Source organism: Sebastes umbrosus, chromosome 7 (genome assembly GCF_015220745.1).
Source record: "Sebastes umbrosus isolate fSebUmb1 chromosome 7, fSebUmb1.pri, whole genome shotgun sequence".
Taxonomy (NCBI): domain Eukaryota; kingdom Metazoa; phylum Chordata; class Actinopteri; order Perciformes; family Sebastidae; genus Sebastes; species Sebastes umbrosus.
Window position 1 is genome coordinate 2,214,379 of NC_051275.1, and position 26,089 is coordinate 2,240,467.

The window sequence follows — 26,089 nt, forward strand, 5'->3', positions numbered from 1 at the left end:
CCAATGCTCCTGTAGTATCCTATGTGTTGGTTTGTATGAGGGATATTTTTAGACTAGCCTCCTATAAAAGAAGAAGGGCTTGTCACCAATGACATCATTTTATATATAAATTATATATATATAATTTATGCAGTTACTATAATCTGTAAAAAGAGCTAATCCTCAGCATAACTATTGTGATTAACAGGTATGCAGGAATAGAATATTTATCCAACAATTTAAACCAAGAAATAAACAGTTTCATTTGATCTGTACACCTAATGTGGGGGCTCTCAGGTAATGATACTGACCTTTACCTGAATAGTCCCTCATCTGGCTAAGCAGTTATTGGGACTTTGGAATTCCATTGGTACATGTAATACTGCAACTTATGACAACAAAACTACAACAGAAAAATCTTGCTTTTAGTCTCCAGACATTAGAGGGCAGGAAGCAGTACTACATTTCAGTCACCAGGGAGAAGCACTCTCCTCTTGTCGGGCTGAACACAACAGCAGAGGGAGCAGCAGAGAAATGAAAGGTGATCCAGAGAGCCAGCTATGGAAAATGTGGGTGGTGGGCAGTCCTGCTAATGCTTTCGACCCTGACCTCTGCCATTCTCTAGCTAAGATTCGAGGGCACTGGCAGAGCTACAATGCCCAGCGTGAAGACGACTAATGCTGTTTCACCTGACCTGCCTTGCAAGGCTCACAGGACGTAGACTGAATGTCTCTGCACACTTTGCAGGCTAAGGTAAATAATAACCCACAACTTTTTGTACGCTAATATATTACTACATATGTATATATCTTATTTCCCTAATGCTTCCCTGAGCTGATAAAACGTTGAAAGAAAAGTTATTAAACAGTAAATGGACTTGCATTTATATAGCACTTTTCTAGTCTTCTGACCACTCAAAGCTCTTTACACTACATGTCAGCATTCACCCATTCACACACACATTCATACACTGACGGCAGAGACTGCTGCCATGCAAGGTGCCAACTTAAAGCCTATCACATGCAATGCTGTTGTCCTTGTCCCTTTTCCAGGATGTCTGTCTGCACACCACACCCCAATCCAAATGGGGGGTGAATTAGCACAAGAGCTGACATGTTAAGCAGTCATGCTTATCACAGTCTCCCACCAGTGAGGCAGAGGCTGGGTCAAACAGCGCTGTAAAAGGCACCCGGGAAATCCAGCTCCAGTCAAAGCCTCCTCCCACTGTCTCCCAACAGGGCAGCCACGGCTGGGCCAGGCTACTTGATACCACCACAGGATCTGCTTGAAGGTATGGAAAGACAGCAGCTGGCAGCAGGGATCAGAAAGGAGGCATGGCTACAGACAGAGGACATACCTCTCTCTCTCTCCCTCTCTCTCTCTAACTCTCTCTCAGCTCCAAACACATGTAACTGTATGAGACGAAGGTCTCTTCTTGTTCGTCACACTGACCTACAATATAATATAATATCCCTTCCCACGGTTACAGTGCTTGGCTGTCCATTCAGAACACTTTAAATGTCTGATGATCTTAGTCATGTGCTTTTGGCAGTAGATACATAGGTTAGCTTGACTGCTTAACATTGGCTTTTGATTATGAATACATAAGATTAATACACAAGCTACTGCAAATCCTCAGTATAATGAATAAGTATTTTAAAATGATTACGCTTTATGGGACATATTCTACTTTATGAGAAAAGGCACGAGACAATTGGTTTGCTTGGCCTTCCTCTGAGCTCTCATCCACCACAGATTAGATTTAAATGTGGTTGCACAACGCTACTATTACAGCAGATGAATTATACTGTAATGCTCAAAGCGTAGCAGAACTTTGGGATATGAGATAGAACGCAATGTCTGCACTGGTCAAGGTACTGCATGTGAAGCATCACAGCGGAGTCCCAAACAGCCAACAAGATACAGTATTACAATCTGCGATAGTAAGTTTGCGTATCTGCATAACACGATGAATAATGTCTGCACTTTTACCTTCAAGATTTATTAAAAGCTGCAGAGGAGAATTAAGTATGAGCAACTAGCTTAGCGAGGAAAGAAATGTCAGAGCCAACTTCAAAGTTGGCATTGGCAGGTATGTTTTCACAAGTGATCCAAGTATAAAGCCACAGAGGAAACACAGACAGAGTTTGACCTCAATGGCTTGTCCCCACTGGAGCAGTCAGTGGCTCTCTTGATTGGTATTTAGTAGGCAAAAAACCCCCACAAAAATACTTTCCACTCCCTTATTGTACTTCTCCAATAAAGAATTGCACCTCATATATATTATGTAAAATATGCATGCACAGGAGCCATGACTGAGCTACTACAGTGCAACAGGTAGAGGTGTTACTGTACAGAAAATGAAGAATCCAAGGCTGACACTAACACCAATCTCAGTCTGTCTTTACAGTCCATTTGCTATGTTCATCAGAGCAGGTCATGTTTCAACAAGCTGTGTCTCCTAAACAGCTAGCTGATACAAAGAGCAACTCATGTGGGCAATAAGGGTAGAGTGAAAGTTGTGATGCCTACAGGCAGGGTCTGAAATTAGCCCCTCCCACCTGCCTATTGCACCACTTTGGCAGACAGGGAAAACGCTAGTGATGGGAATAGAGAACCGGTTCCTAGTTGTCCAATTCCTTGGTATTTCATGCCTCTGTGAATATCCTTCCTCTTCCTCTGTATTGATAATTCCCCACAGTTATGTATGCACAATGACGCATAAGCATGCTGTAAAAACAAAACAGACCTGTGTATGAGATGAAACTGTGTTTGAGTATCCTTTAAAGGAATAAGAGGAGAGTACAGTACCCTCCCTGCCCCAAAGAATAGGGCTCCCCCAGAAGCTACGGTGAAATTTGAACACTTTAATTTACCATGTATATAATGTTTTTTGTGTAAAATATATTAAGCATTGAATTACATCAGATCTAAAATGTTATTCCTTCATTTAGCGCAGTGATTTCAAAAGTGGCAGATAGAATTTCTGAGTGGCAGACAAAAAAAAATACTTGCCTGCCACTGTGGCAGGAAGTGAAGAAAGTTAGTTTCAGACCCTGACTACAGCACAACAGCTCATCTCTCCCTGTTCAGTGTCCCCAAGCATCAAGACAGGAATGTTAAACAGTCATATGGCAACGCCTCTCACTGCTCCCCAGAGGTTAAACACTTTCCATTTTGGACACTCGCTGAGTTTTGCTTTACGATCAACCTCAGGACAAATTGAACTTTGTACACAATGTCAAAAACGAATCGACAGATATTTATGAAAAATCATGAATAGAAGATGAATCCTTATGTTTTCAATGACAACATGAGAACCAGCAGGTGTAGCCTCCATCAAAAACACCATCACATCTCTGACAACAATTGTATCTGGCTGCCGTTCAGACACTGAAAAGCTGCAACTTCGCAAGTACAAAATGCAATTCATTGCGATGCATTTGTGGGACAGAAAAATACAACTACAGTGAAGGCAGCTCACTTTTCATGTTAAGTTCTGCCTGAGTCCCAGTAACATATTTTAATCAGTAATACTTAGAATTACAGATGCAAAACATCAGCAGCAAAAAACAAGAGCCATTTCATTGTGACTTTAGACAATTTGATGGCACTATCTGTCTACCTTACTAATGCCTTATCCTTTTAAAAGAAAAAAAACAGACCTGTGTATGAGATGAAGCTGTGTTTGAGTATCCTTTAAAGGAATAAGAGGAGACAGTGCACGCTTAAAAGCACATTCCGAGCATTCTTTGAAGTATTAACAGGACCAAAACAGTTACATTTATCTTATAACCTTCCTGACTGGACACTGAATTTGGCTCTATTTAGGGTGCTTTATTTCAAAACATCTCTAGGACTGCCCCCTCTAGGTCGATTAGTCGACTAACTGGTTGTTTTGGTCTTAGTCGACTGTAATTTCTTTAGTTGAGGAGTCATTTTTTCATGCTTTTTTCATGCTGAATGACTTATTTCCAAGAAACTTGCATCTTTGGTAAACAAGAATTAAAGTGATGCTTTTGCATGATTCTTTGTGGAGAAACTCAGTTTTACATATCTGTTGATTAAATCAACTAATCGATTAGTCGGCAAATCGTATGAGTGTTAGTCAACTAAGAATTTGTTTAGAAGGACAGCCATAAACGTCCCTTTTCAGAACATTTAATCATTAAGGCAGCAATGGCCTGATTATACCAGGTGTCAGTGTGCAGTATCCTGTGATACTGCACACTGCAACCAACCACCTCAGCTGGCTCCTCTCACTGTGAAGGAGCAGCAGCTCAGTAACAAAAATCATTGAGCTCCACATTGTAGCATCAGACTGAGGCTAGCCACCTAGCAGAGAAGTCTCATCTTGACTGCTTGTGTCTACAAGGTATGCTTTTGATCACTTGTCAAAGCTTACTGTATGATCACAGGTAAGGGCTGCAAAGAAAATTGGTTGCTAAACTGAGATCTAAGGGATCTCTTCACCACCACAGTCAGATACAGAGTTTGTATTACTCCAGCCAATGCTACCAAATATACTCAGTGTTTCCCAATATATACAATTAACTTAAGAAGCCTAACTGCATGCCTTGATCATATGCATCTAGGGGCCTCACAGCAGCAGGTAACCACGCTGTCCTGTGATTTTATGGTCATGCTTGGGAGCCGGCCAAACCCTGATGGTCTCCGCACTCAGCTGAGCTGTCATATGCAGCAGCATTTGTTACTGAGATTAGTGCCGGTCCGCTATTGTTTAGTCAAAAATTGATCTAATGAATTAAAAAAAAAAATTGTGCCATATCCATATCAATGCCACCAACCCAAACTTGAACTTTGCATTTGTTTTTTGCCTTTTCAAAAGTCTTTGTGGAAATGCAATGCATTTAAATATTCAATGTGGAAAACATTGCTCTTGGATGTTAGCTTGTCAATGCAATGCTGAGTTGCAGCTGACTCTTAAGTCAGATGTTGAGGCTTCCAACTAATAGATGAAGATGGCCCTTTGAGCTACAAATGGCACCTCCTGTTTGGTGAGTTGTACAGACCTGTCAAACCAGCTTAAACACCATTCCAGCTGTTCAAACGGCACACCCAAACTCAGACTGCAAAGACTGTTCCTTCAACCAGTCTGGTATCTATATTATATAAATCTTGCCATAAAAAGGTTTTCATCTAATTTAATGGATAAATTGAATTGAAATGTGACTTGTTGAAGTCGTCTATAGCCATTATCTAAAGGTCTGTCCAATGAATCATAGTGCAGCTCTTCCAATCTTTCACTTCCCATTTTAGAACAATGTGACTCTGTACATGCAATCCTGTGAAAGTTATGACGTATGACTGAGGTGATAATTACAGTATATGTATATATATATATATATATATATATATATATATATATATAGGATTGAGAACCACTATATGCAAATTCTTATTTGCATTGTAAAAGAATTGAGACTGATAGGATGCCCTGCATGCTGCCTCCTTTGAATGAATCCTTGCTTCACCTAACACCAGGAGAAATACACTTTTGTGAAATAAAACCGTAAGATTCAGGGGGGAAAAAAAAAGGGGGGGGGGGGGGGGGGTTGCAGGGGTGCCATTTCACACACCAAAGGCTTTATAATGAATGAGGAAGGCTGTTATCTAGACCATCATCATCTGTCTCAGTTGATAGTGATCAATTAATTTAAGATTAAGCTAATAGTGTCGGGCGAAAAATAAGTCAATGACTATGGGTGCGTGAGAGGAATAACTTACTGCACATGTGGAACATGTAAGCAGCGCTACCAGTCAACACCAACACTGGCTGGCTGATGTTAGTTTTAAGCTTCATAATTATTAGTCATCAACATACTATTGAGTTAAAGTTAGTTTGAAGTCAGTTTAAGGTTGTGTTTGAGACCTACTGTAGAGAAGAATATGGTTGGGTATAAATGTATTTGTTGCATGTTCAAAAGTTCTAATGTGAAGACAAAGAAAAGCTGTGCCCCATTTAATACTGTGTTATGTGGAAACCAATGGTATGTGTACACAATAGAGTACTTGTAGAGTATAGCACGGTTTGTTGTGTGGGTGGTGGGAAAAACCCTCACTTCTGCTGTAGGTCATGCAGACTCTGTTCAGCTCTCTGCAGGCCCTCCAGGTCTGTCATCATCTTCTTCATGTGGTCCTTCGAGTAGCGGTTCTGGATGTAGGCAAACCAGCAGCCACCCATGCCTATGACTATTGACACCACCAGCATGAAGTCCTTCAAGTGGTTATGTCTGTTCACTGATATAAAGAGAAAAAAAGAAGAGAAGTTACATATCCGCATGGTAATTTACATCAAAATCAAAATAACATAAACCTACATGTCTAGAAGCGGATCTGTATTTCAACCAGGCAATATAGATCAAGATCATTCGATAAAGCTGCTTCTAACAATGAGCAAGCTTCACCAGGATGTGGTGAACAGCCTAGTCATACTGCAAGTGTTGGAGTGGAGAGACACAAATAGAAGAGTCAGTAGCACAAGTTCAGGTTGCGGTGAGAGAGGCCTAGTGCAAAAGACCACCATAAAGCCAGCTTAACACGGCCTATTTCAGGCTGGTAACCAATGCTAACAAACATGCACAGAAAACCAAACAATGGCAACTATAACATTTTGGTAAACACGAGGAGCTATGAATCAAACCCTAATAATACCTAAAGTGCTGTCATGTTGTCATTGTGAGGGATTCCTAGCTATTAGAAGTCACAGCAGCGAGAAAGCAGCTATCCCATTTGTAAGAAGCCTTAGATCAGATTGACTTTCAGGTGAGGAGAATTTTAACAATCGTAAAATTAAACCCATAATAAAGTTTGGGTTTAAAAAGTCCATTTGTCATTTGATGGTGTCATGCAGCATTTGACACACAGCCTGAATTTCAAGCCACACAAGTTTATTTTGCGAAACCTGTTGAGGGCTGTGCGGGAAAGAGATGTCAAAAACACGACTTCTACTTCCTGGAGTGAGACAAAAAGGAAGTGAAATTAGGAGGAAAAAGTCAGTACAGGCTTGTTTCTCTTTAGATATAATCAGGAGGACATTCCACCTTATAACATTGTTCTTTATAAACATGTTCCTGTACCACTGGCTGTTATTGAAACAGAGCCAAGCCAAGTCACACCATGAATCCAACAACTCTTCACATGAACTCTCTGTATGGTAAAAGACACATCACCAAGTCTCTAGCTTGTGCTAAATGATCTTTCAGGAGGGCTGTGTATATTCCTGTAGAGTTGCTTATAAAGTCCAGAACAAACACAGGTTCATCAGAGTCGAGGAACCAGCTGTGCTCGTTATTGTGTCAAAGTAACAAACCAGAAGAGAGCAACAGAAAATCTACAGGACAGCTCAGCAGTGAACCACTGCTCCTGTCTCTTCCTAGGCCAGTATAAGCAGACCATTACCTCTTAACCAGGACAACTCCCCAAAATCAGGTCACAATATTTAACTGAAATGCACGTTGGGTCTGCATTGTGACTGAGCACAGATGGTTAAAGCAGCAGTAGGCAGATTGGAGCAAATATGATTTAAAAAAAGTTATTTCTATAAAACGGTCACTATATCCTGTCAGAAAATGAGTTTGTGATCTGGCCGCCATGGGAAATACCAAGCACCACCCACCAGCCAAAGCAAACTTTCTCATTTTAAAGCTAAACATTACACTACAAGATGTTTCTGAAAATATTTTACGCAAGAAATAGACATTACAGTAACTTTGTTTGATTGAATTACAATATGCTGAAAGGTTATTGTGGAATTTTTACCAACTGATGTCTAAAAACATTCTGCCGCTTTAAAAAGGAAATACTGTGCATTATCTCTGAGATAAAATAAAAGAATTTCCTAATGCTACACTGTTCTCTTGGTTCTATTTACTGCTCTTACAAAACTATCTGTCCTCAGCAGGAAACACAGTTGGCTTTCTGTCATCACCCGAGTTGCACACAGTGAACACTACATTCACTCTCTTTCAGAAAAATACCACCTGGAGAGCATAAAGTGACATTTAATTAACCACAAAACTGGAAATGTGCTTGGGTTAATTATTATTACACAACTGTCCACTAGATTAGGATCACCCCATTGTGAGATGTGTCTTAAAAGGCTGCTGCTACACACAGTGAGTCAGACTGACTATTAGTGGGACCCCCTGGCTTTGAGAGGCTGTCAAAGCCAGACAGCGCTCGCTAATGTCTCCCTTCGGGTGTGACTCGTACAAAACACGTCCACAATGACACATGCCAGACACAGACCACTACACACTGTCCCCCTGTGCAATTTCTTTCTAATGCAAATGACTGCTTTATATGAAGGTTCATTACATTTCTTTTCTGATGATCACATACTGTACATCCGCCTTCATCGGCACTCCTTTTCCAAATATGCACCGTTCCACCCCACTATTTAGCCATCTTAGTTGTTCTCCAGTAAAAAAGGATCGAACCTCAAGGCTGGGGAAGTCTCTGTCCACCATTACTGTTTTGTGTAAGCTCTAAAGATTCAGATTTTTCACAACACCTAGTCCAGAATTTTCCTGACTTTCTAGCTCAGTAATGCAAAATATGAGTATTCAGCTGTCAGACTGTAACTAAGCTTTTAACAACAAACATGTTGTTTTTCTTGAAAAGAAAAATAGATATGGCAGCCATTCTGGGAACATGTTATCCCAATGTCAACACAGGTTACGTAAAGAAAATATAAAGTACTGCCAAGAGGTACGACAACTGAGATACACCCCATCCATTGTGATGTGACGCACCCCTAAAGGGAAAAAAAGAAAACCTGAAGGACTACAATCTGTAGTTACAGAAGTGGAGCAGTGTTACTGGAGAGCGAGAGGATGAGCGGTGTGTTCATTTGTCTCAGTACGTAGAGGGGAGTGTCTGGAATACAGAGCAGTGTGGTCTGACCCTCAGCTCATTTTCTCAATCCCTGAAACTGATACAGGTGGTAACAGGATTTACCTTACGTATCAAAGGTGGGCCGACTAAAGTGAGTAAATGAGTACACCAGTGAGTCTGTGACTGACTGAAGAAATTAAGGAAACACAACATGTCACAGAGACAAGGTGCTGATGAAAAATGAGAGTAGTAGACAACAGTGGTCAGGATGTTGGTAAAGGGGGTAGGCTGTTAATACAAACTCAAAACTCCCTGCAGATGTGTCACAGTAATATTCTTCCAATTCAAAAGGAATCAATTCAGTTTTTCCATGACGTGTTGACTTAGTCATTTGGTGTTTTATGCCTCTCTGATGACCAGCTTTATGCAAAAGAAACAGTTCCAAAATATTTACAGAGTGAGCAATGCCTTTCTTAGGAACAACCACAACTAAATATGTTGGGTGCACATAACTCTACTAACTAACCAAAGATGCACAATCCTCCAAATCTGTTTTGATGAACAAAAGTTTGAAATGTTTTATTTCAATCTGCATCTAGATCAGTATCTCAATGAAAAGAGTAATAACAGAAAACTACATTATGTAACAGTGTTTTTAGCATCCAGGTAAGTTTGACTGGATTCTGTTGACACTTTTGAGATATCCTACATAATAAACAGAGAATAAAATGGGACTGAAGTCTAAACCTCCATAAAGAGATAATGAAACTGAACCCCTCTTCTCATCTCTATTTTAGGGTTTTAAAGTATCCAGAACAAATCCACTAATATTGTATGAATGACAGTGTGAATCAGAACTGCAAAAGGAATTAAAAAAGAAAAACATCACATACTCAGGGGCGCTCCAAACAGCACAGTGTCCAACGATTTGAGATGCAACTTCTGCACATGGCTGCGATCCAGGATCTTCAGAATAGAGAGTGTCAGGGTGGTGTTCTTTACGGCGAGCCTGAGAGAGAACAGACACACGGTCATTTTACAGGAACAAGGAAGGAAGAGCAAAGAGTGTAATCCATTTTGAGGAATGTGTAATGTGACCCCTTAACAAATCTTCTAAATCCATCCACTCAAATTTAAAAACACCAATGGCCATTAGATACACTAATTTAAAATACATGTAATAAAGCAGACACTGACTGATCAGAATAGGGAATGTAATGACTTCTAAAGACAGTAATGTAAATGGGTTTTAATTGCTGGCACTAAAGAAGTTGCATCAAGTCAATTGTGTTGGCATCATTCCCACATTGTGCATCACTGTTGACTTGTCACAAATACACTTTGTAGTTTGAGTCTTATCCCTTTCATTGAATTATTAAATTCTCATTTCTTAGTACAAAAAGTCTCACCAGTCTTATATAAACCACAACATATTTGTGGCACATTTTTCATTTGGAGAAGATAGAAAAGTCAAGACATCCCTTACCTTGGCATGACACTCCCATTAAAATTCATCCTGCGAAAGGCGTCCACATATTGTGGCAGTTCCACGTAGCTGATGAGCCATTCCACCACCTCATCCACTGTCCAATTATACACTGAGGGAAAAAATACAAAAATAAAACATATAGTTACATTGCACATCGATTCTCATATATCCAATACCTGCAGAATTCAGTAGTGATAAAGCTACAATATGTCTCCTGATTAAACAGCTAACTTGTATCTGTAATGATGTTTGAGGGTGTTCACATCTATATGGAGTGAACTATGTACTTGTAGACCTGAAGCTTTTTAGCCTCTCATTTTAGAACAGTGACCCTAGACAAATCAGAAAGAGCAATTAAGAAGTTGTTCTTGGGACCAAGCAGTCAGTCAGCTGACCTCAGTCCAACTGATCATGTGTTTCACTTGCTTAAGAAGTGACTGAAAAAACAGAGAGAATTGAAGATGGCAGCAGTACAGGCCAACCAGAGCATCACCAGGGAAGATACTAGGGCTGCACCATTTTGAAAAAAAATCTAATTGGGATTATTTTTTGACTGATATTGCAATTGTGATATGATTTGCGATATTATAGGGAATGATTCTTTTTAAATTTAAACATTAAAATGATTATGGTGTGATATTTACAAGGACCTGTACCAAACAAAGATGTTTTCTTAAGCCTGTAGAATATGAGGCGTAGGCCAGGAATCTCTGCACCACAACAACATTCATTTTAAAATGGTATTTTGACACACATTTCACCTTTAACAAATATTGCGATTTCCCCCTCATCCTGCGATTTGAAAATTGCAGTAGGCCATATTTCAATTTTGGTCAAATTAATTGTGCAGCCCTAGAAGATACCAAACATCTGCTAACGTCTTTAGGTAGTGCACTTCATGCAACCAGTGATTACAAAAACCAACAAATATTAAATATGATAACTGTAGCAAAGGTTGTGTTAACTTGTCCAAATACTGTCCATCTCTTAATGTCCCTTTTCTATCTACACTGATCTGAAATGAATGTACCGTAAACACCTTCAAATTAAAGCTGAGAGTCAGCTCTGACCTCATAGATATTGTTTGATTTTAAACCCAATGTTCAGAGCCAAAACAACAACAACATGTCACTATCATTACACCTTTTAACTGCACTGTATATACAGCTTGACACATGAGACATATTATATGACTACGTGCAGCCGGATCCTGAATGATCTATGAGGAATCCTATAGCATAGCATACATTGGCTTGCCCACAGTAATAACTGGGGAAGGAGAATACACTCCCCAGCTCCTGGCAATACGTCAACAATGTGGGCTGACTGTGTTAATGTGTTGTTCTCTTGAACAAAAACCCAAATTCCTGGCTCCGAACCTCCAGAGACTTGTCAAGAAAACTGCAATGCAGGATGAGTCAGTACAATGAGCAAAAAAAAGGGGGAAAAAAAGGCAGCCAGAAAGGCTGTGAAACGACATGCGTGCCAGATACAGCACATGAACAGTGCTCTCAAAGAGTACAAGATAGCCCAGCCAAACAGATAGACAGAAGGAGGTGAGAGTGTGGATGTGAATTTTGTGCTGACAGAGTCAATGACGTCCCGCTCTGCCACTGGCTGGAGCTGATAAGTAGACTGCACTTTGCTTGACATGCCATCTGATCAACTGCCTTGCTCCTTTGTTGGGCGAGTGAGAAGGTCAAGCAGGGGTAACTTGTGACAATTTGTGACACAAGGAGAAACACACACTCTAATTTAGTGGCTATTTAACACACTAGACCGACAATCAGAGTCACAAGGAGTGTTTCTACGTCCAATATCATACCGTCGGTAATGGCAGAGCGTATCGATGTGGAACATAGTGCACAAAACAATGTTCACGCAGCCTACAACTCTACAACTATATGTGCAGACACTGCTGTTGTCTGCACATACAGTACAGCAGAGACCAGCACTGCATGTGCAGGAGGGGTGGGGGGGGGCAGTACCTTCAGAGCCCTTCCATGCATTCCACAAGTCCTCCACACTGATGAACTGGTCATCCCCGTGGAAGCTGTTATGCTTGGCCTTGGGGTCGTGGTAGTTTAGATCTTCTCTCAGGAACTGCAGAATGACAAGGAGTAGTGGTTACAAAGAATCCAACTTCAAAAATAGTTATAACACTTGGCAGGATTCAATCTTACAAATTGTCTTTTGTGAGAAAACTACATTTCTAGCTCCATTACTGACACAATCAGCAAACAGAACTTTAGTTAGCTTAGTTTGACCAACGCTGCAATGAAGAATTTGAGTGTACCACTCAGTGAAATGTTTTGGGTTTTCCCTTTCACCTAATTCAGGAATTAATGCCCACATACTAAACAGCACAGACCACAGACCATACTTCTGAGTGGGGGTTGGTTGTCCCTTGACCTCTGACCAAAAGATATGTGAATGTAAATGGGTTCTATGGGTACCCACGAGTCTCCCCTTTACAGACATGCCCACTTTATGATAATCACATGCAGTTTGGGGTCAAGTCATAGTCAACTCAGCACACTGACACACTGACAGCTGTTGTTGCCTGTTGGGCTGCAGTTTGCCATCTTATGATTGGAGCATATTTTTTTATGTTAAATGCAGTACCTGTGAGGGTTTCTGGATCAATATTTGTCATTGATTTATTTTGCTAATTGATTTCCAATAATAAATACTGTATATGTTTGCATAAAACAGCATATTTGTCCATTCCCATGTTGATAAGAGTATTTATTAAATACTTGACAAATCTCCCTTTAAGGTACATTTTGAACAGATAAGAAATGTGTAATTAATTTGCGATTAACCACAATTAACTATGGACAATCATGCGACTAATGGTGAATAAATATTTTAATCAATTGACAGTCCTAGTATGAATAGCTGGAGGACAAATACATTTTCAAATGGCGTTGGAAATTTGCTGTTGATGGGTTTGGATGACACTGTGACCGGTTTCACTACTGTGGTATTTATGACCTCCACAAAAAAAGAAAATGCAATTCACACTGAAAAACAATAATGCAATAAAACACTGAACCTGGAAAATGATACTTTTTACTTTTACTTTCTCCTCACTCGTGTTAATAGTTATTCTGTGTTGATCACCAATACCTAAAAGCCAGACAGGGTTGTTATTAAAAACCAACAGAGCTATGAACATCAAATAGGATAGGTTTTGTTATCAAATGGGACCCATTCACCACAAAAAAAAATTAACTGCTTTTATCATTTTTAGACCAGCCACTTGTCCGTTATGTGGGTAAATTACCTTGAGTGTTTAACACAAATGTTCTGAGAGGCAAATATTCAATCTTTAGAAATTTTAGCTGGTGACTGGTGGCTGAAATAAGTGAGGCTGATGGCAGATTTCAGGAGCTATAGCCAATTGATTGGCTGTCTTGATGGTTATGTAATAGTACAACATTTTATTTGCTCTCTTGCCGAGAGTCTTGCCGCAACTTCTCACGTAAAAATGCATAGTATTTTTTTGCCTTTAGTCTTTTCTTCACTGTGAGGTTGCCAGGCAACCGGCGTAGACTCCAGGAAGTTACTGCTCCCAGCCAGTAGTCTGTCACTTGATCCCCAGCAAAACCGCATTTTTAAGCTACATTTTTTTTTTTGTAGAAATGAATCAAATGAGATACATGTATAACGTGTGAATTAGTGAGCTATAGAGGTGCTGGTAGAGCAGGAAGAGCCAGGCTAGTCGTTTCCTGTTTCTAGTCTTTATGTTGGTCTAAGCCAACTGGCTGCTGACGGTAGCCTTTCCCACAATGTTGAACTTTTCCTTTAACTACACTCAAACATGTACCTAGCTACAAGTTGAACATAATAAACATTATGTTGGTGAGTTACACCTTTGGTGGGGGGAGGGAGGGGAGGAGGGGGGAATATGACATTTGACCAGCCAAAGACATGATATTTCCTATAATAAAATAATGTATTTTCTTTTATTGTTAAGGGTAGTATAAACAAGAAAAGTCTCAGAATTACTTCTTGGTATCTCCATTTGAAAATGAGAACCCTGCATGCTGTACACAAGCCAGCATGGTACACAGAAAAATAGCACCTAAATCCAAATTTTTGCACTCTGAATCCCATTTTCGCCCCCATTGCAGTGGTCAACTATTGGCCAATGGAACCACACTACTGGTTGCCCACTATATTGTAGGCTAACTCAGTCACATGCATAACAACTTGCACTCCCACAAAAGCCAACTCATGCAACATGGGTGGAATACCGCAATAAGTCATGATGCCTTTCTTTCTTGATAGATTTGTGTGGGAGGATTTCACGACAGGGTAGAGAGATGTCTACACTGCGGGTGAAATATCATGCTACTGACAGTATATTCAATAGAAAATTAGCAGGACCTGTATAATATGGCCACGTCCCGAAGCTTTTTCTTAATAGCCAGGTGCAGACTTTGATCTTGGTCATAAAGAAATCAGCCTTCCTCTTTATTTAATCACTGTATGATAACAGGAAGTCGGACTACTGTCTTGAAGTGCTCTTAATCGTTTTGAGCTTTCTATTTCTCGGCTCAAAGCCACTACAGATGCTCACTGTACTGCACTCGATACTTTGCCTTTGGGGTATTTGCATGCCAAGTGCCTCTTCTAAAAACAGAAACGGCTTTGGTCTGGCCTCAACCACATGCTGGACCAAAGTGAAATGAGGCTCCAGAGGAGGCCTCCTCAAGGCCACAACATGGAGTTTAGACTAGAGCTCAGGATGTCTTTAAGGCACTAGTGATGTCTGAGAAGTAACACTCGACTTCTGATAAACAGCTGTAACTGTTTATACTGTGCTTTCGTTATGTGCAGCTAACACTATTCGTCAAGCATTTCAAAACTACAAACCACATAGTCTGATCAAAGGTACACTAATATTCTTTGTTATATTGCGTTTGTACAAAGGTGTCAAAAAAAAACATGCACGCCAGTTACAACCACACTTAATGTGAATTAGGTTAATTAGTGACAAAAACTTCAGTAAAAAAGGGCACTGGAGCGCCAACAGGACAAATCCTCCAGTTACTCAGAGTGAATTAAGGACATTACAGGGCTATGATTAACTGACCATCTTAGCAGTAAATCCTACGACGAGTCAGACGACAGAGGATTATGATAATGACACCTGTAAGCCTCTTCAGACAGAATGAAGACCACCTCTGTGACTGTACAAACCAGAATACCCCCTTCAACAGAGCATCAGCTCTTGTTGATGAGGAGTTTTTAGGCTGATACTTACGCCGTCTGTCTCTGACACGTCTACATTGCCGTTTGCGTCATCATCCATCTGCTTGTGGATACTACGGATAGCCTCGTAGCTGAGAACTCCATTCTCGTCCTTGCATAGTGGTTCATCGATGCGACAAAGATCTGGTGGAGAAACAGAGACATGATGGTGTTAACAGACAACTTTGAAACTCATGGCTACTGCTAGTACAACAACAAAGATGACAAAAACCAGAATTGCCGCCTTGCGGTTATATGCCTCCACCAACCAGTCAAGTTGCAGTTTACATCCATGTCTGTAAATGTCATCACTTCATCAATTTATTCTATTAGACATTTGTTTGAAACTGTCATAATTAGTATACAAATACTTGAGTTATGGCCAAAAATGGGTATTGTGAGGTCACAGTGACCTTGACCTTTGACCACCAAATCTAATCAGTTCATCCTTGAGTCCAAGAAGACATTTGTGCCAAATTTGAAGAAATTCCCTCAAGGAGTTCCTGATAGGGATGCTAATTTTGAAAAATGTTCTTAACATAACCGACCCTCATTAACCGATTATTAACCGTTAACCGACAAGATTTGTGCCCAACATGCAGCGGTGAGCAAGTTGCAGTGTATGAGCACAACAGACAACGGAGTCCCCAGTTCACCCGTCAGGAGAGTAGCAGCCACGATGCTGCGTGTAGTGTCGAGGACACATGCAGTCACTTTCCCAGTAAAAGTCTCCACCGCACATTTAGTTTAGTTTAGCAGGTTGTCAACTGTGTGTCTGCCCGGCGTAACTTTAGAGAGTATCCGACAAACAGTGTGTGTATTTGTGCTACGTTAGCAGCTCTAGCATTGCCGGAGGCTTCGTGCTCGCCGCCGCCGCCGCCACACACAGAGTCTGTCAGCGGGGCGTAACTTTAACGAGTTAAAATAGGATTTTACAGAGCATTTTGGTTTCATTTTAGTTACCTTGATTCTTGAAAACACCATTAAGTCTTTGAAACTTTTTGTAGTTTATTTCCCTATGGTACTTGCTCTATCATCCGGAGTCTCCAAACAACCAAAACCATTCCCAAACTTGCGTGTGTCTTACAAGTGAGCAGTACCAACAGTGTGAATGAACACTGTTCAAAAGATGTTTGAAGGAAATCCTAGTCATGGTCCTTCCCGTTGCTGTGCAATATTACAGAAAACCATAGTAAGTCAGAAGTTTTTAGATTTCAGCACCAAACGTGCAATTTTAGCAATGTCAGAAACGTCCAATACGTTTTTCAATTAAAATAGACACAACACAGGGCCTCGTAAAGACAGATCAATTAAAAAAAAAGATACATTTTGAGGCATTGAAGTGATAATTTACTCCAAGTATTGATTTTAGCTCATAAGCTACAATAAGCTTCTTAACTTCAACTAATCCGTGATGGCCATAAAAGGTCATGACTTTTAACCTTTTGCAGAAAATCTGAATACAAAGTCCCGGTTGGATTGCCCTCACTCACCCTTTCTATCTAGCTAATATAACTGAACTGCAAAATTCCTCGGCTGAAGACAAGCCTTGTTTATTGTAAGCCTTTCACTCAATGTGTCGGATGTTACAATGAAGCCAGATACCATGACGTCAGACCTACTGTGTCAGACCAAAAACAGGCCATGTCCCAAGCAAATAGCTTTAATAATAATGGGCTTTCAGCCTGTTGTTTTTTAATCCATTGTGTAGAGCTCCACAATTAATTGTGTATAAATCAGAAATGTATGTTTCCATTATAAATGATCATGCAATTTAGCAGTCTGTAAATTATCCAGTGAAGCCTGTCTGCCCTCTGTTCCCTCTCCTTCCTGAGGGATTAGAGATCATCTGCCATAGATCAAAGATAATGCCGCCACTCCCACTGAGAGGAAACCTTATTTGGCATGTACTGTAGACACGGGAGTTGTGTGAAAGGGCATGGCAGGCTACCTGTAATAATAACAGTAAGTTTAAACGTGAATTTCAATTCAAAGTCAGCATGGGTGAAGGAATTCACAAGAAAATACTATCCTGAAACCTTCAGAAGTGTAGATTTATTCAATTCAATTTAAGTCTGTCTGTCTGCGAGAAAATGAGCCTAGTGTTGCCAACTCTTTTCAAATTAAAGTAACTAGCAGCACTAGCTCCTAAAGTCCCTAAATCTTGCATGAAAGTCACCAAGTCAGTAACACTGACAGTCCGTCGCTTCAGGCCTCCCTCCAAAGCCACTCCCCCAAAATTATAATTATGAACGTAAACATATCATAATGAACGTGAATGGCGAACATGCTATTGTTAGTACTCACAGCTGTCGATCTAGCAGCTTGTGGAAGTCTTCGATGACGCACAATGAGTGCATAGGTAGATACACAGGCAGGCCCGGCAGGTAGCAATCACTCAGCCCAATGGAATGATTGGACAGGATCTATTACAGTACTGCAAGGCTGCGACAGCCACAGATACGGAATTGTTTTTTCAGAGCATTTGATTTAGTGATTGCTGTCGGGATGTAATGAGAATTTCAACTAATACAACAAAAATGTTTCTAAAATCCAAACCTGCCTTTAATACTTGGATAAAAAAAATCCCAGACAGACGTTTTATGTTGCCTACATCATCCTCACAACAATATGGTGCAGCAGTATAAAAAATAAATAAATCAAAAATCAACCTCACTTCCCCTTTCATAAATGGCTGAGCTCATGTCCATATATCTCAATTGATACTGCCTCATCATTAATTATTCACCCACACAACAGTGCGTAATCAACTGCCGGCATTTGGTTTGCATTGAGCTGGCATTTACAGTGTAATGCCCCCTCCCACGGATCAATGTATCATACCAATCCATGTTCTCTTTATTCCCAGAACCATATGTAATGACAGGTTGGCTCAGCGGTTAGAGAGATAAAACAGAGAGTAAACTATGTCACAGATTAATCTCCTCAACGGTCTCTGTGTCCATGAATGTGTCCATGAACTGTTTCGTAGTTGGCAAATTGTGCCTTATATTTCTATACATGAGCAAGGAAGGCTTGATGCACAACGTACACTTCCGTGTTGTGAAAAGTTAATTTTTGAGCCAAAGTATGCAAGCATTCAGCTTCAGAAAACCTGCAAAGCCACATACCAAAAAGGCAATTCCTCTCACTCATTCCCACTCACCATGTTAAACAAAGAATGACAGTTAGCCTAGTGAGAGTCTACCACCTGAAACACTCTCATACGCCCAACATGGCCCCTTCCTCATTTGGCTTGCAAACCTCTGGACACTCAAGATAAGATATTTACATACCAGTCAGCCTGCCTTTTTTAAGAGCTCAAGTTACGCAAGTCATTCTGTGTGCCTGCATGTAGATGAAAAACACACTCCGTAACTTTGCGGCTTCATAACTGCAGCAGTTACGATGTCCTACTATTTTTTCCCACACTTTGGCCTCTTGGGACATGTGACACACAGTAAAAGTGCGCTTCAAACACAAAATGTATATGAGTAACTTGGACAATGTGTCAACATTTCCTGTTTAACCGCACTGTTCAGCAGTCCTAATAAAAAGATCACAACTGAGCAAGTTTGTAGTATTGGGTCTTTGCCAAATTGCTGCTAAAGAAATATATATACAGTTATGCCTTTTGTAAACAGATATACATTCTTACACTAGCACACTTCAAAAAACCCTGAGTCATGGTATGTCATAACTGGCAAATACTTATCCCGAGTAGACTCAGGTTTCACAGTTTACAGTCCGTTTTGTAGTCTAAAAATAGGCTTGACAGATGCAAGCACTGTTATCATTCATGTGAAATCACTTCATGGATAGAGGCAAGAGATTATCCCAGTGATTGAGGACCTCATCTAACAAGATTAGTATTTTTACAAGAGGAGCTTGTTAAATTCACTCAACATGTTTGAGCTTGAAATCAAATATTCCTGCTGTATAATGTAATGCAGTAAGTCACTGCAGGAGTATGCTGTTATTAGAGGCTCCCATTGCCTTTAACGTGCGAGTCTACACATTAGGTTTTAGAGTTCAGAATGTTTGTGATGATAAGAAGTGCAAATCAATGATATGAGTGTCTACATAATATCATTATGGAGTCCTCTGTAGTACTATACATTTAATAATTTAATGATTGCATAGACCTGTGCTAGGCCAATGTTTGTCTACATTTAAACAATTAAAGTGTAATAAAGAATAACAATTTATGTTATATGGATGCACAGATACCAAATCGGCTATCGGGCCGATACTGACTCAATTAGCTGGATCGGATATCGGTAACAAATATATACTGTAATTTTATTTCCAGTTTATGTTTTGACCAATTTGTTGCGGCATTAAAAAGGTTTACACTTGAACTGTAAATCCTGTTAATTTTGAAGATTTTTTTACCAAGTTGCTGGTGTACAATTTATTATTTTAATAATAAAGACCAATTAAATAAATTTATATCTATGTATTTATTGGTCACATTTTGTCTTACAAAGTTAGGAAAGCATTGTTTAAGTCAAGAAGACACATTAAAGAATAATCCCAGTGACTTCCACACTATTATTATTATTATTTAATTAAACACTGGTATCTGATTGGTACTCAGTATCGGCCGAAACCCAAAGCCCAGGCATCGCTATCAGTATATATGTATATATATATATATATATATATTTATAAATATATATAAGTCGGATCGTGCATCCCCATTATGTTATAAATATTGTACAGCCAAATGTTGGGAAATACTTAAAATGTATTGATTCTAATTTATGATTTAATGGAAATAATTTAACATGTTGAATAGTACTACCTGATTCAGAAACTACTTCTACCCCAGCTCATGTGCTCCACTAACCACCAGATCAATTCCCTCCTGTTTGACAGTGGCTGGATCTGACTTGGAGGACAGGACTAAATGGAGAATGCCAGCTGGACTATTCTCAGCATAGCTACATAGTGCCGGCACAATCACAAAGATGTGGCATGAACAGTAATAATCCAACTGCCAATTTATAGTGTGTGTCATCTTAGCTTAGCAGGTTGATAAAAATAGACTACTGTATTAAAATGCTACAAGAAATGAATGCCATGATTGATTACTCACCTGACATCCCATTTTCAACAATCTGACTGTCCGGTGTAGGTGAACTTGGTTTTTCAGTCCAACTTTCTCCAACGAGACACAGACACAATATCCACAAGGACATCGATTTGTTGAACTCCATGACTGGTGTGTGCTGAGGAAAAGACAGCAGACTCATGAGACCCTTGATCATTCATCAGTCTGTCTAGGTTAATCAATTAAACATCGCTCAGCATTAAAACAATGCATCTACTTTGTCTCTTAGAACACATGACACCTGAGCGAGGAGAGGAAACGGCATTAATCGGCTTACAGCACACCAGGAAACATGGTTAGTTACTGAAAGATCTGCTGCGGACACATGCCTAGCAATTCCTCATGTACTAGATAGATAGATAGTAAGATAGATAGAGAGATAGATAGTCTACCTCTTCTTCCTCAATGAATGAACGGATCGTTATATTGCTAACACCTGGCTGTCGCTGAGTCAGTCTTTAAAGCCCTCTGTTGTCCGTTTAGCTGGGCTTCGGGCTTCTTCACGGCATGTTTGCAAACACATGTACCTTCAGGGAGAAGAATAATGAGCTTAAGCTGGGGTTAAAGCAGGCTACCAGCAGTCTGGTGGGAGGAGGTCTGATCAGACCCGACTAGCTAGCTACACATGTCGGCTAACTAGGAAATGAAGTGAAATATCCAACAAAGGAGGAGTAACCAGTAACATGACAGAGCCCTCACACTCACACTAACGCTTCCGTGTTTTCTTCACATGTCGGTGTCGGGCTGACTGCATTCTCTACAGCGGAGCAGCCAGCAGCCCCCGCTGCGTCTAGCTAAACAACACACCGCAGCAGTAATAAAGAGCAGTACAAGGTAATGTTAGCTTCGCTATATGTCTAAAGTTACCTGTGATGTCTGAGAGCAGCAGATGATCCAGTCTCAGCTCTGTGTGAGCATCGCAGCAGACTGCTGGTCAGCGCATTGAAGCACAGAGAAGTCCACCTCCTGAAGGAGGTCTCGGTCTTTCCCCGACAGACCGAGACTGGACCGAGATACTGACCCAAAAAGCCGCAGAATGTGGTTGACAGTGGCTTGTCTTCCTCTACACCCCACGTAGTCACTGGTTATTACCGGGAGGGTCGCCCCCTAACGTCCGGAGTGTGTACTTGAATATATTAAATGTAAACTGCTGAGGTGCGCATCTAGCGGCTAGTTTGAAGCCTCCACACTGTGACGCAGCAGGGCCCTTTCATGGATGTATTAAGGCCCCTTCATGTTATAAAGAACAACTAGACAATGCATTTCCCGCAGAAAAAGCTTTGTATGCTGAAAGCTGAAATAAGTTGTAATGATTACTGAAATGCGAAGAAATAACTTGGAAAAGAGGGATTGTCAAGTCAAGTCAATTTTATTTGTATAGCCCAAAATCACAAATCACAAATGTGCCTCAGGGGGCTTTACAATCTGTGAGTCATTCTATAACTACGGGTACATTTCATATCAACCAAAAAGTGAAGAAATCTGTTTTCTTTTTTGATAAATAATTTAGTTGTTTCCTTAACATACCCCCTAACTGTGCTAAATTCATAAAGTTCCAAGCTTAAGCTCGAATGACTTTTTAAATATTTGAATGAAAATAAACATTTGATACATTATTTTGTCAACTGTGTTACAGACAAATGTTGTGTCATATAAAACATGAATGAGGTACTACACATTTGATAACACATTTGTATGAAAGTGTTTGAGTCTATTCACCAGGGGTTTTAAGGTTGTCTGTGTAACTGATTTGAAAATATGAATTTTGAGCTTCATAATGGACATTTTGTGGGATGCTATCAGGAAGGATGAATATTTGTTCAACATAAATCCACATTACACTGAATTTAGATCCTTAAGTAAGACTTCCCTTTCTAAAGATATCCCCCATCTTTTTTGTTACAGTTTAGCCAACATTTAAAAGATTTATGACACAAAAAACACACGTAACACAGTTGACAGACAAAGTAACACAGTTGACAGGAATAACACAGTTGACAGGATGCATTAGGAGAACAAGAGAAACCTTTCTTTAAGATAAAAACTTTATTTTGATTACACAAATTTAAGTGTCATATGCAATTAAGCTGATAACTTCAATTTCAATTAAACAGATTAAAAAACATTACAACATTCAAATTTTGACAGAATGTTTATGGAAGCTCAAACATAGCAAACCTGTACATTTTTAATCCATAGTTCTTAACAGAAAAAATAAATAAAATGTTTTAATAACAAATCTTTTGAAAGGACAGAGGGTGTCGTATCCTGTACACCCTCTGTACTTTACAGTGTGACCCTCTCATCGGATAAGGAAAAACTCCCCAGCAAACAAACTTTTAACAGGGAAAACAGAATAAAATGGAAGAACACTCAGGATGAGCAACAGAGGAGAGATCCCCTTCCAGATGGACAGCTTCCAATAGATGTCCTGTGAACAGAGTAACAACATAATGACACTGACACAGACAACTGTGGAGGGAGAAGGAATTATCTCTTCTTCTTCTTCTTCTTCTTCTTCTTCTTCTTTGGGGTTTTACGGCAGCTGCATCCTTTGTGTTGCATTGCTGCCTCCTCCTGGTTTTATCCGTCCTGTACCCTACTTCTACTCTACTAAGTCTCTTAATTATCCAGTTTTGATCAGAAACCTAAAATCTCCTTCCTCACCTCCAGACGATGCTTTTTCCCTCCAATTTTGCAAGTTTTTATACTTCTTTCGACCTGCTCTTTCATGGTCGCCTTCCTTTGCTTATTTATCTACCTTCTGGTTTCCTGGTATCTTAGAGTGTGCTGGCACCCACGTGAATACTATGTCCTTCCTCTGTCTGCTTATTCTTGGAGTTTATGAACAATATTTCATACGCTAGTTTGGTGGTATTTGGATGATCTGATTTAGTGCTTGACAGTGATTAAACTGAATCACCACAGATGAGATATTGTTATCTTCTCTTTATCCTCTCACGCCCCACTCCAATGCTATACAGAACTGCAACTATAGTTCACCCGCATACACACTCAAGTAATCTGATGTTCTCCTCTTAAACCCATCTGGTGGCGGGTATCACACTGCTTGCCCCTGTTGCCTCTGCTGTGGATTCTTCGATCCATCTGTAAAAATCTGTATATGATCACTGTACCTTCCTATCCCTGTGGTTTGTAATACTCCTGGACTAGATCTGCTGTCTTATTCTGGTTTAATATCAGTATTTCCATGTCTACATTAGCATTTGCAGATCCAGTACCGGTCCTCTCAGTACGGTCTCTCAGGTCTCCCACACAATTGGACAGAATTCAATCCTGTGAATTTCATTTTTTCTGCTTTGTTGCCTATCCATCCAAAACTCTATAACTGAGGAGAGATGCTGGACAGTGCTGGCGAGCTAGCCAGATGTATGGTGGACTGAGACAGCCGGAAGCTCGGCTTGAAAGCCCGTCTGAGGACGACCAAATGATATCAATTCCGATAGTTGTATTATCACTCTTTTACATCCACTACTATTGGTTTTGTGTTATTAGTCCTACTTGTATTAGTTATTACAGCTGCTGGGCTATTATTGTGGTGGCTTCTCTCTCTCTCTCTCTCTCTCTCTCTTTCTTTCTCTCTCTCTCTCTCTCTCACTCTCTATCTATCTATCCCCCCATCCTGTCTCGGCAGATGGCCTCCCACCCAGAGCCCAGTTCTGCTCCAGGTTTCTTCCCACTAATCGGGGAGTTTTTCCTGGCCACAGCGCGCTTGGTGGATCTTGTTGGGTCTCTAAACTATGGTGTACGGTCTATAAGACCTGCTCTATATATAAAGTGTCTTGAGATAACTTCTGTTGTGATTTGACTCTATACAAAAATAATTTAATTGAATTGAAAAAAATTGTTTTCTTCTCCCTTCCCCTCTCCCAACAAGCCTCCAAGACCATTTTAGTTGGATGACACCCATTGTGTCTCCTCAGATTTAACTAATTATTGGCCATCAGTTGCTTCCTACGGATCCATAGTGGCATCTCTCCTGCCTCAACTTGAAGAGCACACACAGGTGCAGTTTTCACTACACCTAGGCACATCCTCAGCGCCCGGGCTTGAATAACATCGAGGTCTGTCAGTACAGATTTTGCTGCTGACCCCTACACAACACACCCATCATCAATTCTTGTCCTGATTAATGCTTCATATATCTATATCTCAATGATATATCTCATCTGCTCCCCATTCCAGCCCTGCCAGACACCTCATAACATTAGTTTCTTTCTTACTTTGGTCACTATACTCATTATATGCTCTCTCCATGTTAACCTGGGGTCAAAATGAACCCCCAAAAACGGAAAGCATTTTACTCTCTCTAACTTACTTCCATATAAACTCAGATTCATTTCTTCCTTTACTTTCTTGTTTGTGAAGAACATGACTTTTGTGATGATTCTGTTAGTTTTGTTTTTGGTTGTTGGATTTCTGTGTTTGTGCTCATGACCTGTGTTTTTTCCTGTGGCGCAGATCATCCGGTTTGCCTCGCTGCTCTGCTGCTTCCACAGTCTCCAGTGACTGAGGAATTCCCATGTGCTCAGTCTTCGTGTTCCATTCTCTACTTGCCACGAAGCCGGCCAGCTCCTTGGCCCTCTGCTTGCGTTTTTCTCTCGTTTGAAAATAAACTCTGTTATTTTTTACTTACCTGAGTCAGTCTCTGCTTTGGGGTCCAACCTACAACAAAACCTAACAACTTTAGTTTTTTCCACCGAAAATTTAAAACCCCATTCTGTTCCCCATCTTTCCACTTGTTTAATTCCTTCTTGTAGTTTCTTAACTATATGCCCAATATTCCTTCCCCTCTTCCACAAAGCCCCAGCATCAGCAAACAGAGACCTTCCCATCTCTGCCAGAATACCTCTAAATATATAATTTATCATAATTGAGAATAATATAGGACTTGTAACACTCCCCTGGGGCGTACCATGTCTACAACATGGCTTTACTGAAAGCTCTGAGCCTATCTTATCCTGGATGGCTCTTCACCTAAAAAAAATCCTATAATCCAATTAAACATGTTTCCCTCAATTCCCATTTGATGTAGCTGGATCAACAACCCTTCTCTCCATAGCATATCATACGCCTTGTCCCCATCAAAAAACGCTGCCGCCACTTATTCTTTATTAACCTGGGCTTTTCTGACCTCATCCTCTAAACACACCACCGGGTCCATTGTGCTCCTGCCTCTCTACAACCACCTTTGGTATGCAAGCCACCAAGCCCCTCCTTTAAAAAAAAAATACATAAGCCTCTCATTAACCATATGTTCCATTCATTTACAGATATGTGATGTTAGGGCGATGGGTCTATAGTTTACCGGCTTGCTAGGATCTTTTCCATGCTTTATGATTGGGATTATAATTGCTTCCTTC

The 26,089-nt window shown here is 40.3% G+C and overlaps 1 protein-coding gene and 1 long non-coding RNA gene across 17 annotated transcripts in view; one reads left to right on the plus strand and one right to left on the minus strand.

Annotated features, from left to right (window-relative positions):
* Positions 1-21,812, minus strand: part of stim1a (stromal interaction molecule 1a) — a 32,302-nt gene extending 10,490 nt beyond the window's left edge. For 4 of the 16 annotated variants that reach the window (XM_037774994.1, XM_037774997.1, XM_037774998.1 and 1 more), the window contains exons 1-7: positions 20,923-21,046; positions 20,691-20,823; positions 15,603-15,733; positions 12,316-12,430; positions 10,325-10,436; positions 9,732-9,847; positions 6,063-6,240 (exon numbers count right to left, since the gene is read on the minus strand). In XM_037774994.1, the coding sequence (XP_037630922.1) occupies positions 6,063-6,240; positions 9,732-9,847; positions 10,325-10,436; positions 12,316-12,430; positions 15,603-15,733; positions 20,691-20,823; positions 20,923-20,970 (833 nt within the window). In that variant the 5' untranslated portion in view covers positions 20,971-21,046. Of the gene's footprint in view, positions 1-6,062; positions 6,241-9,731; positions 9,848-10,324; positions 10,437-12,315; positions 12,431-15,602; positions 15,734-20,690; positions 20,824-20,922; positions 21,052-21,097; positions 21,233-21,572 lie in introns of those variants that run through there. The other 12 variants (XM_037774989.1, XM_037774996.1, XM_037775003.1 and 9 more) reach the window with 10 other exon arrangements.
* Positions 493-25,276, plus strand: LOC119491221. Its single transcript, XR_005207563.1, has 3 exons — positions 493-732; positions 1,032-1,270; positions 25,188-25,276. It is a non-coding gene; the product is annotated as an uncharacterized LOC119491221 (long non-coding RNA).
* The last annotated feature ends 813 nt before the right edge of the window (positions 25,277-26,089 follow it).